The sequence below is a fragment of the Lissotriton helveticus genome, chromosome 9 (genome assembly GCF_964261635.1).
Source record: "Lissotriton helveticus chromosome 9, aLisHel1.1, whole genome shotgun sequence".
NCBI classification, from domain to species: Eukaryota; Metazoa; Chordata; class Amphibia; order Caudata; family Salamandridae; genus Lissotriton; species Lissotriton helveticus.
Window position 1 is genome coordinate 697,185,789 of NC_136070.1, and position 18,949 is coordinate 697,204,737.

Consider the following 18,949-nt stretch of genomic DNA (forward strand, 5'->3'; position numbering starts at 1 on the left):
TCAGAGGAACATCTGTTACTCCTTCTGGAGGAAGTTCAAACTCTATTAAGAAAGGGTGCGATAGAGGTGGTCCCGGAGCAGGAAAGGGGTCAGGGATGCTACTCCCGGTATTTCCTGATACCCAAGAAGGATGGCAGGCTTCGTCCAATCCTGGATCTCAGGATCTTGAATTTTTATCTGAAGCAGGAGAAATTCAAGATGCTCACCCTTGCTCAGGTTCTTCAGGCTCTGCTGGAAGAAGACTGGATGGTGTCGCTCGACTTACAGGATGCGTATTTTCATATCCCAATCCTGAAGTCGCACAAGAAGTATCTCCGTTTTACGGTGGGATCGCAGCACTATCAGTTTGCGGTCCTTCCGTTTGGGCTTACTACTGCGCCTCGAGTCTTCACCAAGGTGATGGCAGTGGTGGCGGTGCATCTCAGAAGATCAGGGATACCTGTATTCCCGTATCTGGGCGATTGGTTGATCAAAGCAGAGTCGTCAGAGAGAGTGCTCCATCATCTGCAGGAGACAACCCAGTTGTTGTACAGGTTGGGTTTTTCGATAAACGTACCCAAGTCTCACCTGGTGCCCTCCCAGCGCAACCTGTTCATAGGTGCTGTACTGGACACAACTGTATGTCGTGCATTCCCTCCCCCTCAAAGGATTTGCGACATACAGGAGATGATTCCTTTATTTTTCAATGAAGCCTTTTCAGTTGCCTCCCCCGGTGGCCACAGTGATAACGGATGCATCCACTCTAGGGTGGGGTGCTCATCTGGGGGATCTGGAGGTCAAGGGTCTTTGGTCTCCAGAGGAAAGGTTGCTTCACATCAACCTTCTAGAATTGTGGGCGATACGTTTGGCGCTCAAGGCCTTCCTCCCTTCCCTTCGCGGTCGTTCGATCCAAGTCCTGACGGACAACACCACCGCGATGTGGTACATCAACAAACAGGGAGGAGTGGGGTCGCAGTGTCTCTGCAGAGAGGCTCTGCGTCTCTGGTCCTGGGTTCAGGACCATCAGATTTGTCTGATGGCAAATCATCTGGCCGGAGTTCTGAACGTGCGTGCAGACAGTCTCAGTCGGCAGTTCTCTGCCGACCACGAGTGGAGGCTTCATCCAGAGGTAGTTTGTCATGTCTTTCGGACGTGGGGAACTCCTCAGGTGGACCTGTTCGCCACACACGAGAATTCTCACTGCCCGTCATTCTGCAGTCTTCAGTATCCGATTCTGGGACCTTTGGGGGACGCGTTTCAGTTGAGTTGGGGCTCACAACTCCTTTACGCATTTCCTCCCATACCATTGATTCCTCGGGTCCTGAGAAAGATTCGCCAAGACCGGGCCCAAGTCATATTGATCGCCCCGGATTGGCCAAGAAGGGTGTGGTACACAGATCTTCTCCACCTCTCCTCGTGCCCGCCGCTCTGTCTCCCTCTCAGGGCAGATCTCCTCTCTCAGATGGAGGGGCAGGTTCTACACCCCCACCTCCAGACCTTACACCTTCATGCCTGGAGATTGAAAGGGGCAACCTGAATTCCTTTTCTCTCCCACATGATGTGGTAGATGTCATTCTATCGGCCAGACGTGACTCCACCAAGTCTATCTATTCTTATAGGTGGTCTCGGTTTGTTTCCTGGTGTGGGGAGAAATCCATCGATCCTTTGAGGGCTCGTTTATCAACTATACTTCAATTTGCTCTTTCTTTAGCGCAGCAAGGGCTTGCTGTTCCTACAGTCAAAGGTTATCTTTCGGCTTTGTTGGCATTTCTCTTCCTGCCGGATCAGCCGTCCTTATTTAAGTCTCCTGTTGTTTTAAGATTTCTAAAGGGCCTTAGAATACATTTCCTCCTACTCCCTTTATTGTACCTCAATGGGACTTGAATCTGGTGCTTACTGGGTTCTCCTTTCGAACCTTTGCACAAGTGTCCCTTGAAACTCTTGTCTTTTAAGACGGTCTTCCTGGTTGCTATTACCTCGGCAAGGAGGGTAAGTGAGCTTCAAGCTCTTAGTTCGAAGCCCCCATTCTGATAGATACATCTGCCGTGTGGATTCCTCACCTTGTGAATATCCCCTTGCGTCAGCAACATTCGGAAGTTCTTATGTAGCTTTGCGCCGACGTGGATCCGGACGTCACAGAGGCACGGCATCGCACGCGACTCCGCTGACGTCACCGACGCCTATAATAGGCCCACGCCGGCGTGATGACATCAGTTCCCTTTTTTCCGCGTCGTCGACGCTAACGGTTTTCAGGGATCGTACTGTAGCTTACAGTAACTTTGTTACTATTTTCATTGTATTGTGTCTATCTTCATACTTTTCGAGATGTCGTCGAAGAAGACTGGGTTTAAAGCTTGTGGCGAGTGTGGCAAGACTATGTCTATCACCGATCCTCACGAATGCTGTGTCTGGTGTTTAAGCTCCGACCATGATGTCGAGGACTGTCTTTGCTGCAAGAAGATGACGCCGAAAGCTTTGAGAGAGAGAGAGGCGAAACTCCTCATGGCAAAGCTTAAAAGTAAGAAGGTTAAGAAATCTTCGAAGTCTCGATCTCGTCGGTCGAGGTCGAGATCGAGGTCTCGTTCGAGGTCGCACTCGGAGTCGTCTTCGGCTCACGCTTCGAAGTCTTCGAGGAAGAAACACAAGAAGAAGAGCCATGAGTCACGTCATCATTCTGGGAAGGACTCTAGTTCAAGACCGAAATCCCAGGTCAAGCTTCTGAGTAAAGAAGTGGAGATTTCAGAATCGGAACATGATGAGGCTTCGCATCCGGGTTCACCCGAATCTCAGAAACAGGTCCATTCTCCGTGTCCATTCAATCCTTCTGGTCAGGAGGATGAAGGTGAGGAGCAAGGGGCTGGTGGAGCCGAAGTTCCAGTACCTGAGGGTTCGTCGACTCCGGTTCCGGCACCCGATGAAGAGGTCGACGTCGTATCGACTCCACCTCCTCAGGAACAGCCACGAGGTCCATATCCTGAGTTTCCGACTCCAGGTCAGGATCCTTCTCAGTTCCTGAACGCCATGTTTGGTGTCTATTCCAGGGCAATGTTCCCGTCTGGTGCACCTGTTGGTCCCACGGGTCCTATGGCCTTTAACTTAGGTGTTCCTCAGGCTTACGCCCCTACACCCTTCATGCCTTTTATGCCGGCTCTACCACCGCATTGGCATTTTCCGACACCGCCGGTGTCGTCGACGCCGAAGCGCACGACACCGGTGCCATCGACGCCGATCCCATCGATGCCGATACCTGCGACTCCGAGGCAGGATTCTGCCCGACCTCGTATGGATAGACCCCATCCGACTTCGGGTTTGACGCCGGCACCGACCCCGTCGGAGTCGATTCCGGATCCATTGGCTTCGGTGGTGAAAGAAAGATCTCGGAGAAAGGCCCAAAGACTTCTGGAAGAAGAAAAATATGGGTATTCAGATACTGAAGAAGGAGAGTTGCAGGATTCTGAGGATCCGTTTGAGGATTTGTGTGAAGCCAGTGGGCTTGAACTATCACCTGAATGGGAATTGGCTTCTGTGTCAAATGTTCCATCAAAGGATGTGATACCTTATCACACTGTCATTAAGAAAGCAGCGAGTCTATTGAATATTACTCTGCCCACTGCTGATTATAAGCCTAATATTTTGACTGAGGTGCTTCATTCACCCTCATCTATCATTGAACCTATGTTGCCCTTCAACGAGGCCTTGTCTGAGCCTATTTATGAGGTCTGGAAGAAACCCTTATCTGCTCCTGCAGTTTCTAGAACAGTGGCCAGGAGATATAGAGCTGCACCAGAGGACCCTGCATTTTTATCTTCACATCCTCTTCCTGAGAGTTTGGTGATACAGGCTGCTTGCTCAAAGAAATCTGCTGGTGCTTTTTCACAAGTTCCTGGAGATAAGGAATCCAAGAAGCAAGACCAAAGTGCCAAGAAGGTTTTCTCATCAGCCAGTATGGCATTAAAGTCTACCAATGCTACGTGTCTGATGGGAAGGTATATCCATGCTTTGATGGATTCTGTCAAGCAGTTGATTCCGAAAGTCCCTGAGGATGACAGGAAGGATTTTCAGGAAGTGGTATTGGACACTCAAGCAGCTGCGAGACAGGTCATTCAGAGTGGTCTGGACACTGCTGATTCAGTGGCAAGGGTCATGGGTTCCTCCGTGGCCACTAGGAGGGCTGCCTGGCTCAAATCTTCAGAATTCTCTGCAGACGTCCAATCTGCCTTGATGGACTTGCCTTTTGATGGATCAGGGTTGTTTGGTAAGATGGCTGATACTGCCTTGGAGCGTTTTAAGGACAGTAGGGCCACTGCAAAATCTTTGGGTCTTCAGTCCAGGGGTACTACCGGAAGACGTTTCAGGGGATTTGGTCGATCTTCCTTTCGGTCTTACAGATCATCCCAGCAGCAGCCTCAGCAGCAGCAGAATACACTGTACAAGTCGTACAGGGGCAGACAAAGATCCCGCCCTAGAGGTCGTCAAGCTTCCTCCTCCTCCTCCTCCTCTCCTTCCCAACCCCCTGCCAACGCAGCAAAGCAGCCCTAGATCCGCCATTCCGGATCATGTGGGCCCAGTGGGGGGTCAGCTTACACATTTTCTACAAGATTGGGAATTAATAACATCGGATCTTTGGGTTCTCAATCTTGTAGAGAATGGGTATGCACTTCCTTTCCAGGAATTCCCTCCCAATTACCCTCCTTGCCAGGGTTATTGTTCGGAAGACCACCTGCTTCTCCTGCAGGAAGAAGTCCTGGCACTGTTCCGAAAAGGTGCGATAGAGGTGGTTCCAGAGCAGGAAAGGGGTCAGGGGTGCTACACCCGGTATTTCCTGATCCCCAAGAAAGATGGCAGGCTTCGGCCAATCCTGGACCTCAGGATTTTGAACCTTTACCTGAGGCAGGAAAAGTTCAAAATGCTCACTCTTGCACAGGTTCTTCAAGCGCTGCTGGAAGAAGACTGGATGGTGTCGATCGACTTGCAGGATGCGTATTTTCATATTCCCATCTTGGAGTCGCACAGAAAGTATGTCCGTTTCACGGTTGGGTCACAGCACTACCAGTTTGTGGTCCTTCCGTTTGGTCTTACTACTGCACCTCGAGTCTTCACCAAGGTGATGGCAGTGGTGGCAGCTCATCTCAGGAGATCGGGGATTCATGTGTTTCCGTATCTAGACGACTGGCTGATCAAAGCGGAGTCGCCGGAGAAGGTGCTCCATCATCTGCAAGAGACAACTCTGTTGTTGCACAGGTTGGGTTTTTCGATAAATGTACCCAAGTCTCACCTGGTGCCCTCACAGCGCAACCTGTTCATAGGTGCGGTACTGGACACTACTGTGTGTCGCGCATTCCCTCCTCCTCAAAGGATTCGCGACATACAGGAGATGATTCCTTTATTTTTCAATGGAGCGGTCGTTCCAGTCCTGAAGGTTCTTCGCCTGCTCGGTCTGATGGCTTCTTGCATTCTGTTGGTCAACCATGCACGCTGGCACATGAGGGCACTCCAGTGGTGCCTCCGCAGGCAGTGGTATCAACACAACGGAGATCTCAGGGAGTCAGTGAAGATCTCCAGAGAAACTGCGGCGGATCTATCTTGGTGGAGCGTGGAAGGCAATCTGTCTCAAGGGAAGCCTTTCCAACTGCCTCCATCGGTGGCCACAGTGATATCGGATGCATCCACCCTAGGGTGGGGTGCTCATCTGGGGGATCTGGAGGTCAAAGGTCTTTGGTCTCCAGAGGAAAGGTTGCTTCACATCAACCTTCTAGAATTGCGGGCGATACGTTTGGCGCTCAAGGCCTTCCTCCCTTCCCTTCGCGGTCAGTCAGTCCAGGTCCTGACGGACAACACGACCGCGATGTGGTACGTCAACAAGCAGGGAGGAGTGGGGTCGCAGTGTCTCTGCAGGGATGCTCTGCACATCTGGTCCTGGGTTCAGGACCATCGGATTTGTCTGATGGCAAGTCATTTGGCCGGAGTTCTGAACGTTCGTGCAGACAGTCTCAGTCGGCAGTTCTCTGCCGATCACGAGTGGAGGCTTCACCCAGAGGTAGTTCACGACATCTTTCGGATGTGGGGGGCTCCTCGGGTGGACCTGTTCGCCACTCGCGAGAATGCTCACTGCCTGTCATTCTGCAGTCTCCAGTATCCGTTGCAAGGAGCCTTGGGGGACGCGTTTCAGTTGAGTTGGGGAAATCAACTCCTTTACGCGTTTCCTCCCATACCCTTGATTCCTCGGGTTCTGAGGAAGATTCGCCAAGACCGGGCCCAAGTCATATTGATCGCCCCGGATTGGCCAAGAAGGGTGTGGTATTCAGACCTTCTCCACCTCTCCTCTCACCCGCCGCTCCGTCTCCCTCACAGGGCAGATCTCCTCTCTCAGATGGAGGGGCAGGTTCTACACCCTCACCTCCAGACATTACACCTTCATGCCTGGAGATTGAGCGGGGCAACCTGATTTCTTTTTCTCTCCCTCACGATGTGGTGGATGTCATTTTGTCAGCCAGGCGTGACTCCACTAAGTCCATCTATTCTTATAGGTGGTCTAAATTTGTTGCTTGGTGCAGGGAGAAATCTATAGACCCTTTGAGGTCCCATTTATCTGATGTGCTCCAGTTTGCCCTTTCTCTTGCTCAGCAGGGGCTTGCTGTTGCCATGGTGAAGGGTTATCTTTCTGCGCTGTCGGCTTTTATCTGTTTGCCTGACCAGCCTTCTCTTTTTAAGTCTCCCATTGTTTTAAGGTTTTTGAAGGGCCTCACTATTAGGTTCCCTCCTACACCTTTTATTGTGCCTCAGTGGGATTTGAATCTAGTTTTGACATTTTTAATGGGTGCTCTTTTTGAGCCTCTCCACAAATGTCACATGAGGCTTCTGACTGTCAAAACGGTTTTTCTCGTTGCAATCACCTCGGCAAGGAGGGTAAGTGAGCTTCAAGCTCTTAGTTCCAAGCCCCCATTCCTTACCATTCATGCTGAACGAATGGTTCTTAGGACCAGGGCTGCTTTTCTGCCTAAGGTGGTGACTCCTTTCCACCTTGGTCAATCCATTACCCTTCCTACTTTTTATCCTCCCCCTCACCCTTCCAAGGAGGAGGAGAGATTACACCGTCTTGACCCCAAGAGGGCGGTGTCTTTTTACTTGGACAGGACTAAAGACTGTCGAGTGGACGACCAGCTCTTCGTTGGCTTTGCTGGCTGCAAGAAAGGAAGAGCGGTCCATAAGAGGACTTTGTCGAGATGGATCGTCCTCTGCATTAAGATCTGCTACTCTTTGGCCGGTAAGGACCCACCAGAGGGTATAAGGGCTCATTCAACTAGAGCTAAGTCTTCGACCTCAGCATTGGCTAGGGGTGTGCCTGTTGAGGATATTTGTAGAGCGGCAACTTGGTCTTCCCTCCACACTTTCGCGAAGCATTACTGCTTGGATTCCGAAGTGAGGAGGGAGGGTCCCTTTGCGCGCTCTGTCCTTCAGGATTTCCTGGTTTAGAAGAGTGGACACCCTCCTCCGGGAGTGGGGACTGCTGTGGGACTCTATTCACAAGGTGAGGAATCCACACGGCAGATGTATCTATCAGAAGAACAAGTTACTTACCTTCGGTAACGCTTTTTCTGGTAGATACTATATCTGCCTGTGGATTCCTCACTGACCCACCCGCCTCCCCGTTGTCCACTCTTCTATGCCAGTGGTTTATATGATGTATTATTTTATGGTCAAGGATTTGTCTATTTCAAATGTTTTATTGCATTTGCTTCACACTGTGTGTGTTACCTTGATTTCTATACTGCGTATACTGTGTATAGGTCTACTGTCATCGGTCCGTCCGTGTGCTTCGAAGGCACGGAAAAAAGGGCGGAACTGATGTCATCACACCGGCGTGGGCCTATTATAGGCGTCGGTGACGTCAGCGGAGTCGCGTGCGATGCCGTGCCTCTGTGACGTCCGGATCCACGTCGGCGCGAAGCTACAAAAGAATTTCCGAATGTTGCTGACGCAAGGGGATATTCACAAGGTGAGGAATCCACAGGCAGATATAGTATCTACCAGAAAAAGCGTTACCGAAGGTAAGTAACTTGTTCTTCTTGACCATTCATGCTGAACTAATGGGTCTTAGGACCAGGGCTGCTTTTCTGCCTAAGGTGGTAACTCCCTTCCATCTAGGACAGTCTATTACCCTTCCTACCTTCTATCCTCCCCCTCACCCTTCCAAGGAGAAGGAACGGCTTCACCGTCTTGACCCTAAGAGTGCGGTGAGCTTTTATCTTGATAAGACAAAGGACTATCGAGTGGATGACCAGTTGTTTGTTGGATTTGCTGGCAGTAGAAAAGGAAGAGCTGTGCACAAGCGCACACTTTCAAGATGGATTATTCTATGCATCAAGATCTGCTACGCCCTGGCTGGTAAGGAACCTCCAGAGGGTATAAGAGCTCATTCTACTAGAGCTAAGTCATCAACATTTGCTTTGTCTAGGGGTGTTCCTATAGAGGACATTTGTAGAGAGGCAACTTGGGCCTCCCTCCACACTTTCGCGAAGCATTACTGCTTGGATACCGAAGTGAGGAGGGACGGCCACTTTGCGCGTTCTGTCCTTCAGGACTTTCTGGTATAGAGGAGTAGACACCCTCCTCCAGGAGTGGGGACTGCTGTGGGACTCTATTCACAAGGTGAGGAATCCACACGGCAGATGTATCTATCAGAAGAACAAGTTACTTACCTTCGGTAACGCTTTTTCTGGTAGATACTATATCTGCCTGTGGATTCCTCACTGACCCACCCGCCTCCCCGTTGTCCACTCTTCTATGCCAGTGGTTTATATGATGTATTATTTTATGGTCAAGGATTTGTCTATTTCAAATGTTTTATTGCATTTGCTTCACACTGTGTGTGTTACCTTGATTTCTATACTGCGTATACTGTGTATAGGTCTACTGTCATCGGTCCGTCCGTGTGCTTCGAAGGCACGGAAAAAAGGGCGGAACTGATGTCATCACACCGGCGTGGGCCTATTATAGGCGTCGGTGACGTCAGCGGAGTCGCGTGCGATGCCGTGCCTCTGTGACGTCCGGATCCACGTCGGCGCGAAGCTACAAAAGAATTTCCGAATGTTGCTGACGCAAGGGGAATATTCACAAGGTGAGGAATCCACAGGCAGATATTGTATCTACCAGAAAAAGCGTTACCGAAGGTAAGTAACTTGTTTTGCTGGCACGTGGAATCTGGAATGAATGGGAAACAAAAGACAAGCATCTCTGATGAGGACCAGAAAAAGCGTTACCGAAGGTAAGTAACTTGTTCTTCTTGACCATTCATGCTGAACTAATGGGTCTTAGGACCAGGGCTGCTTTTCTGCCTAAGGTGGTAACTCCCTTCCATCTAGGACAGTCTATTACCCTTCCTACCTTCTATCCTCCCCCTCACCCTTCCAAGGAGAAGGAACGGCTTCACCGTCTTGACCCTAAGAGTGCGGTGAGCTTTTATCTTGATAAGACAAAGGACTATCGAGTGGATGACCAGTTGTTTGTTGGATTTGCTGGCAGTAGAAAAGGAAGAGCTGTGCACAAGCGCACACTTTCGAGATGGATTATTCTATGCATCAAGATCTGCTACGCCCTGGCTGGTAAGGAACCTCCAGAGGGTATAAGAGCTCATTCTACTAGAGCTAAGTCATCAACATTTGCTTTGTCTAGGGGTGTTCCTATAGAGGACATTTGTAGAGAGGCAACTTGGGCCTCCCTCCACACTTTCGCGAAGCATTACTGCTTGGATACCGAAGTGAGGAGGGACGGCCACTTTGCGCGTTCTGTCCTTCAGGACTTTCTGGTATAGAGGAGTAGACACCCTCCTCCAGGAGTGGGGACTGCTGTGGGAATCTACTCACAAGGTGAGGAATCCACTGGCAGATGTATCCATCAGAAGAACAAATTACTTACCTTCGGTAACGCTTTTTCTGGTGGATACAGTATCTGCCTGTGGATTCCTCACATGCCCACCCGCCTCCCCGTTGTCCACTCTTCTGTACCTAAATTTCTGGTAATGTTTTTTTAATGTATACATGTTATCCTCAAAGGAAGTGTGTTCTTGTACATGATTTACTATGTTATATTCACACTATGTGTGTTAACTTGACTAGTTTGTACTGTGTATACTGTGTATATATCTATTGTTGTTGGTCCGTCCGTGTGCCTCGAAGGCACGGAAAAAAAGGCGGAACTGATGTCATCACGCCAGCGTAGGCCTATTATGGAGTCGGTGACGTCAGCGCAGCCGCGCGCGATGTCGTGCGTTCCTGTGACGTCGTCCACGCCGGCGAGCTACAAAGAATTTTCCGAACGTTGCTGACTCAGGGGGATATTCACAAGGTGAGGAATCCACAGGCAGATACTGTATCCACCAGAAAAAGCGTTACCGAAGGAAAGTAACTTGTTCATCTCAAACAGTAGACTAAGACAGTTACATGGTTTCTTATTGGAGGGTACCACCTCATTGGTATCAACAGAATCATTTGTGTTACTGAAGAAGAGACCAATGCCAAGTCGCAAAATGCTTATCATAAGCACTGCTTAGTGTGGTGTCTGGGACTCCATAGCCGGGCATTCCATATGTGACATGGTGTCAATGGTGATATGGTATATCAGGTCCCATGTATGAAGAAAATGTCAATCCAGCCATAGTAAAGTAAAGTAAAGTAAAGTAAAGTCCACATTTGTAAAGCGCACAATCACCCGTAAGGGTCTCTAGGCGCTGGGGGGCCGTCGGGAAGATTAAGCGAGCTATTGCCCAGAGTCACATGGTGCTGGGCTGACCTGCCGCCGGAGCCGGGGATCGAACCGTGGTCCCCAGATTCCAGCGTCAGTCGCCCTGGCCGCGGCGCCACACCTCTTCCAAAGTAAGAGAGTATCTGATTTCACATGGGACTGAATTACACCTCGCACTAGAGGATTTTATCTTTCAAACCTTTGCTGTTGGTGGAGAGGCATAAAATCCACCCTTGCTCCATTCTGAAAAGGTTTAAAGGGCTCCATGAATTAATAGCTTCCCAAATGATCTGCCGGAGGTCATCTGGAGAGAGGTTGGAGTTGGAAAAGTGATGGCACATTTTTGTAGTGCTGTGTCTGCAGCATATGTTGCTCCAGTGCTCCATTATTCTTGGTTCGATAGTGCCCGTGGTCATTCCCGCGTAATGAAGGCCACAAAGGCAGGTGATCAGGTAAACACAGTTTTTTGTACTGCAGTTACTGTGACTTTTCTGTTTCCAGGCAAATTGGGGACCCAACCTGACCTCTTAGGAATGTTTAGTCAGTGGGCATACCCCGTAGGACCCACAGGGATAGTGCCCTGTGACAGGTGGTAAGGCCCACAAGGTGTTCTGCATGTGGGACTGTTGAATATGAGGTCTGGTGTTTACCAGGAGGTCCTTCAGTTTCTGGGTACACTTAAAAGCGAATCATGGCTCTGGAATCTCAAGGGGCCCAGTGCGTCAACACTCCTTCCCACGGTCGCATGCACCCCACCCAAGGACAATCACTACAATTACCTGCACCTTAAAAGATGGGTCTTCTCCCCTGATCAGTCTCAATCCAGATGAACAGAGGATGGTAGGTCTCCTGTGCTCTCTGCACAGAAACCACATGAGTATGGTTGCATCTCTTGAAAACTCAGTTTTTCTTTTTTTCTCACCCCAAGGCAATTTGGGTCCCCTTGACTTGCTGTTTCTTTATGCTGACTATCATTGTTCTTTCCACAGTTAGCAGCTGAGTGCTACACTCTGCATTTGACCTATGGGTCACTGATCCAAAGGGTAAGACCCTTCACTCACTCCTGAGGACAACTTGTGATACACTGTGTAACAGCAACACAGATTGGTTTTATGTTGTCTGTTGCCTGTATGTCCACTTGCCTGTTCTGTTATATTGCATGTACTAGTGTGTTTTTTACTTCCTTCACATTGTGGCGACTGATCAGCCATAACAATAGCATGCACATACAGTATCCCGGAAAAGCGATCCTGGAGACACATTGGCCCATACATGCGAAACATTTGTTTACTGTGTGTTTTCTTCAATTTCTCATTTTTTTTCTAAGTTGGACGATCAATTTTTAACTTTTTGAACAAAGGTATTTTTTTTTAGGGGATTACCTGCACTTTATATCACATCTTAGATGTGGGGTAGGGTTAGCTCTCCCTTTTTTAGGTCCTGAAGAAGTGGTACAGATACTTTTTGGGCCAACAGGCAAGAAACACGTTGACCTGACCACATTCACAGATTTAGGCTACTTGGATACATTACTCCCTGTAGTCGCCCGTACCAAATTATGTTTTTTTTAAACCTGCCAAGGAAACCATCAGTTTAAAGTCCAGTTGAATACCTCTTTTTAGCCTCTCTTCATTTCACTATACACATTCACTCAACCTCACACATTCAAAACGCCCTCACACTGGCACTTTCATCAGATGGCAAAAATAAAAAGATCTCTGCTAAAGCGACCCTTCGTAGGGCCCATAGGGCATTGCATTGCCAGCCCTATGAAGAACACCCTTGATGATGAGACTTTACATGCTCATGGATTTGTGAAGGCACCAAGAAAAAATCCTTAGGATTCCCCTTTCTTTGTCCGCCTTTCTTTCTACTTTGTTTTCTGAAAGGAGCAGTATTTCCACTGGTTTCTGCATTAGCACTTTCAGAGCCTTGGTACTGGACCTTCATTGGCTCACATTACCCCTCACTTCCTTGTTTTGAGTCATATTAAGGCCATATACAAATCTCTACAATATCCAGAAAATATAACTATACTATACATAAGATAACAAACATTTCACTCAACTTATTAAGTGTTATTTGAAAGTGAGAGACAAATATGTGTGTAGAGTGAATCAAAGATGAATACTCCAATATAAGTAAGACTTTCATATAGTGAGCAGGAGATGCTGTTTATTCTTCACTCAGACTGTCTTTAATTCACTCCCATATTAGGGTTTTATTTTCCAGTGCCTTGGTAAGTGCATGGCCAGCTGTGATGATACTGCACTGATTTTACCCTTCCTTCGAAGCATGTTCGAATCTACTAGGTTCATCACTACGCCTTACCATGCAGTAAGTATCAAGTGCATTTCTTACAATTATCATAGATTTATTTCCCTAGGGTATTTCACCCTGTACGACCACTGCAAAAACAAGTTGAGAAGGTAGTCATATGGGCTGTGGAGCATCTGGATGTACATTGTGTAGGTTTGTAACTTCATTCATAGAGCTTGATGGTAAATTATTGATGACCGGTGAAACATTCCTCACTCAGTACTTCCTCTCACCCAAAAGTGTGATTTTGTACTCCGTGCATAGCCAAATTATAGTAGAGTGAAACCCCTCTACAGAGTAGATGAGGACTAAGTTAGCAGAAACTAAATGTAGAGCTCCTTTTTTCAGGTGACTAATAATGCATTTCATCAGGGATAGTTAGGAGCCTCTTTAGGTGATCTCTCTTGATAGAAGCCAGTGTTTGAACATGATAAATCAAGTTTAATCAATGTTGCAGATAAAGTGGTGAAAGACATAAAGCTATGTGAAGGCTTTGAAATGACTCTCTCAGAAAGGCCTTCAAAATAGACAACAGTAGACATGAGGAAAAAAGGATAAGCACCGCTTCTAAAGAAATCGCACTCCTTTGTTGTAAAGAAGGCTTGTGTATTGAACTGTCCTTGCAGTTCCTTTATGTGAAACACCAGAGAGAACAAAGTGACAGAAAACAAATAGTGACGAAACTCTCATCTTATTGTCCAAAGATGCTTTTTAAGTAGCATGGTAAAGGCCCTCCAGCATAGCTGTATAAAGGTATCCTTAAATCATGCTTTCAGGCCACTGAATATATTTGCTTTACTAGTTGACAATCATTCACCAATACCAGCTGTAAACACTGAATGTGAAATCAAGAACCAGCTTTATCCTTTCTTTCTAATATGAAATCTCTTGTACTAAATGTCTGTGTTTGGTTAATGTCTATTGTCCCCCTGAGGCTGTGAGTTGTCTTTCCCTATTTGCAGGGCATAGTAATTGGTTTCCAAACATGTGCCAAGGTTCATCCTTTCGCATGCCGGCAGGTACTTGAAGCGTACAAGGGTTGTCTTTCTGATATTGAGCTGGTAAGAACCATGCATCTCTTTCTGTCTCATATTTTAAACGTTCCTCAGCAGCGACGGTTCACATTTAATAAATGTATTTTACAATTAGATAAAAGGTTACGAGAAAGAAAAGCTAAAATATGTCTAAAGATGTAATTCCGAAAACAAAACTGTATCAAATAAATGGCCAGTGCAGCTTCCATTCCTCATGTGTATATAACATTTGTTGAAGAAATTTAGAAATTTGTTTAGAAAATTTATTTTGAAGGGGCTTATGATACCAAATGCAACAATCTCTTAAATTTACCATAAAAACAAGTCATTCAACCTTTACTTTCTCCTTTGAGTTACTCATGACTTCAGAAGTAATAGAGCACCAACGGAAATGCCACCCTCCAAGACAACTTACATTTATGGATGTGGGTGTTCAATACAAGACCGGGTCTAAGACCAGGCCCTGGACTCAAGGGGGGAGTGGTACTCGATATCAAACAACAGGCCTGGGTAAAGGCTGGGCTCTGTATCTTCAGAATACAGTTACATTGAGGAATGGTATGAGGCTGAGTCCATATTCTATAGCACACAACTTCCTGTGTTCTAAACTCCTACTGAAATGGTGACTGGCCAGGGCCAGGAGGCAACCGGCACCAGCACTGGTGTGTTGTGTTACAGGACTACCTCTCCTGTCTGAGGATGGGCCTTCATGAGGCCAACGTGAACAACCCACCCTGACACATGGGTAAGGCAGTGTGATTGCGTTGTAGGGGCAGAGAACCACACATATCCCCTATGCCTAGGACAAGGCGAGGGAGGATCATTGTATTTGGGGGCTGGGTGACACTGAGGCCAGGGTTGATTAAGGCAGCCGGGTAAGGCAATATTCACTGGATCATTGGTTTTGCAGGGCATTTTCTTTGTGGCGTTCCTGCCGCCTTTGAGGTTGTGTGTGTGTGAATAAGAGTTAGCGTAAGGGTAATGGTACACATTAAAGTTAGGTGTAGAGTTAATGTAAGCATAAAGGATAGAGATTGACTTCAGGTTGCGTATATTGTGCCAGTTACGGAACAGTTCTTGTTTAATGTTAGTCTTAGAGATAACTTTATGGCTAGAGATGAAGTATGGGCATGATACAGGGTTAGGGTAAAGAATTTTGTTCAGCATACTTTGCTGGAATGAACTAGGTTCAGGTCTATGAAAAGTGGTGGGTATATTATCCTCCTAGTGTTAGGGGGTTTGGGTTTCGGTTATAGTACATATTAGTAATAGGCAAGTGATAGTGATAGCATTATGGTTAGGCATAGGATTTTGGATTTGTGTACCTTACAACAAGAATAAAATCCTATAAAATCATTTTCAGATACTTATACAGCATTAACATTTGAAATATCAGTTTCTGACTTTTCTTTTTGTATTTTTTTCCTCAATATTTAATTTCTAAATTTTAACCTAAATACCACTGGCAGGGGACAAGTGTCTTTTGAGCAGACAGGTGCATGAGGTAGTGCTGCCCAAAAGTTCTTTGACACCATAATTCAACTTTGAGTGAATAATTTATGTTGCCTGCGCCACCACAATTGTCTAGCACAGAAAAAGAATTGTGTTTAAACGTTATCATAACCAACAGCCATTACACATCCCTCACTTATTTCACAGTACATTGCGTACCAGGGCAAGTGGAAGCTGAACTCCAATAAATGCGGCAATAGCTATGACAAAAAATGTGTTTATTAAGGCATGAAACCTATGAGCTGCACCCTTTAACACCTTCAATGCTACAGGAGATTTTCCTCCTGTGCTGAATGATCTGTAAATCCATTGTTCATGACGAGCTCAGCTCGTCATAAGCACACGACCAGTGTACTGCATGACGAGCTGAGCTCGTCATGAGCATGGAAGGGGTTAAATGAAATAAAAATAAGCTGTATAAGTTTATAAATGATATTAAGTGTGATGGATCAATATCTGAAATTTAGGTTTTCGTTTGAAGTTTAGCAGTGCCCAGAAGCTGCATGAAGTCGTCACTAGATGGATGAAATTACTTTTTCCGACAGGTTAAAGATCTGCTTTCTGGCAAAGCTCTTAACTTACAAAAGTGGTTACTTCATAGGTCTTTCCTCTAGACAGCGCGTGTGCGCTGCTCTAACCAGCCTGCCCATAGGCTTCCCTTTAGCTGCCCCAATCGTCACTCCATTTGTCCGTGGCATGAAGACATCATGCCTCTTCCTGTATTGAACCCCCCCTGAAAGCACCAGCCAATTACTTATGTGTTGACACAGTGGCCATTTTAGGTACTCATTTTGGGAATACTTTTTCCATAGTTTAGAACTACTGTGCACGGTGGTTACAGGCGCACTCTCTCGTTGATCTTGGAAATGCTTGTTTTTTTATTGTTATCTTGTGCTTTTATCTCAACACATTATTGGCTCAGGTTTGTTTTCCGTTTGTGGAGTTTCCGTTGTTCAGCAGGTGCCCCTTTATGGCCGCTGCTTCATTGATCTAAGGCACAGCTTTCCAAACTTTTTATGTTGGTGACACACCTTTTTATGAAAAAATTTTGAGTGACACGGTAACGGGCGTGTGCGCAACGAGCAAGCCCGAACCACCCATGGGGTTCCCCAGAGAAATTTTTGAAAAAGTATTGGGCAAATGGTGCATTTCCAAGCACATTTGAGAAAGCAGGAAGGTTAATAAAGCAATTGTTAATCTGGTCTAACAAAGCCACTGACTGGCAAAACTGAGTGTAAGCAAGGTTAGGTTTGTGCAAGCAACCTGCACCACAGTTTGGAAAGATGTGCCTTAACCCCATGATATATTTTAAAACCCAGACTATGCCACCAATTAAGCAGAACAGATTACTGCCTGATTTCTCCTTATTGTCAATTTCTTTGTGGTAGGGTTTTAAAAAATAAAGCGCTCATGCACAAGCACCTTGCACCATCGGTATTTCACTTTTTCGCATGGTTAAATTGATGCACTGGCGGCACAAGGGACATGTAAATAGGCCCTTAACTGCTTAATTGAGGCCCAGATTTTGTGTCTGGCTTGTGTCAAACTTTTTGGCACAACCCCAATGCAAAAATCAATTTGTTAAATATTGTAATGCGCTCAAATGTACTCATGATAGACCTGCTTAACATATGTGAGGTCTTAATCTCTGATCTCACTTCCTGTAAGCTCATGAGTTGTGATGCCACTTCCTGCAATGCCACCTGTGATGTCACAAGCTGTGATGTAACTTCATGCGATGCCATGCACCGTGATGTCACTTGCATACTGCCACACACACACCCCCACCCACACACACACCCATCCACAGCCCCCCCCACACACACACACAACTCACACAGCCCCACACACACACACCCACACAGCCCCTCACACACACAACCCACACAAACACACACACAACCCCACACCGCCCACACAACCCCACACACAACCCCACACACCCCCAAACACACACAACCCCACACACACACCCACACAACCTCACACAACCCCACACCCCCACACAACCCCACACCCCCACACAACTCCACACACACAACCCCACACGTCGCGATCACTAAGTGGGGGATGGCTACCACCCTAGGCATGCTGAAATAATTATGCTTATCACCTGTTTTTTCTGATATGAGCCATTGCTTTTTCTGAGAGTGACTATACCAGCTACCTTGACATTGGCCTCTTCTCTGACCTCGTGAATAAACAGCTGGTTCAGAATACAGGAGCTACATCCATCATCTTCCACCTCTAAGTCATCGATCACGTCCAGCCAGCAACATTTAGTGTCTGGCATTTGCTCTTAGAGTTGAAATCTGTGCACTGTGCGTTACCCCAAGACCTCTCTTGGACCCAAGATAAAATCCAGTCTTAAACATAGAATCAGCTGACCCCTTTCCCTCACAACCCTTGGATAACAACATTACTATCTGCCACACAAGTCTGCTAATCTGCTGTTTAAATCCCTCCACTAATAATTCTCTGACACAATCTTATTTTTATGTGACAAACCTGATGACATTTTTTCTTCTGCACAATTTCTGATACCTTATCAAACACGTCTGATAGATAGAAAGGCACTTACATTTAAATAAAAAACAAATACTTCAGCCACAGGCATGCCCTTTTAGATTGCTTAGCCACCCCAGCTCCAATCTGGTACTAACAGATTTATTTTCATTAATTGTACCCGTGCTCTAGAATTCACTTCTGGATAACATCAAGGAGGTGGATTTTCAACTGCATGCAGAAAGAAATGAGTAGTTGCAGGGTTAGGAGGAACCGTACTTTTGGGTGTCAGTGCGGAAACTCAACATTGAGGCACAGATGAGTAAAGCCAGTGCTGTTCAATGAATTTGTTTTTAATAGGAGAGAGCTTTTTCCGTTCAGTTTATCGCAGTAGGTTCCCCATGAGCCTTTTAAATAATGAACATGAAGTTTAAATATTGTTTGACGTATTGGCTACTGTCTTAGGTTATTATAAGGTTTTGCTACTTGCTTCTTGTTTTCGCCACTTTTAACTCATAGCTGCGAGTTGAAGTTTCAGTGAGCGTGGGGGAAATTAAAGTACACCAATAATAAATATAACCGAGAAGCCCTGGGTTCTGCCTTCTGCGTGCACGTCCTTGTATTCATGCTGTCTGGCTCCCCGTCGGAGAGGAGCCAGCAAACAGAAGATTTAGCAATTTAAAAGTGCCCCAAAATGTCCCAGCAAGGTCACACGCTCAGGGCCGTGAGCAGCACTCCCGGAGGTGGGGTGGGGGGGGGGGTCAATACTTACTAGAGCTCCTGTCCACGAGGCTCCTCTCTGCAGCTCGCGACACACCTACGTGTGGGTTGCGACACACTAACGTGTCGCGCCACACAGA

General features: G+C 46.9%; 1 protein-coding gene across 4 annotated transcripts in view; it reads left to right on the plus strand.

Moving 5' to 3' along the window:
• Positions 1-18,949, plus strand: part of LOC144781800 (maestro heat-like repeat-containing protein family member 2A) — a 91,561-nt gene that overhangs the window by 56,553 nt on the left and 16,059 nt on the right. For all 4 annotated transcript variants that reach the window (XM_078660805.1, XM_078660803.1, XM_078660804.1 and 1 more), the window contains exons 14-15: positions 12,937-13,056; positions 14,001-14,099. In XM_078660805.1, the coding sequence (XP_078516931.1) occupies positions 12,937-13,056; positions 14,001-14,099 (219 nt within the window). The remainder of the gene's footprint in view (positions 1-12,936; positions 13,057-14,000; positions 14,100-18,949) is intronic.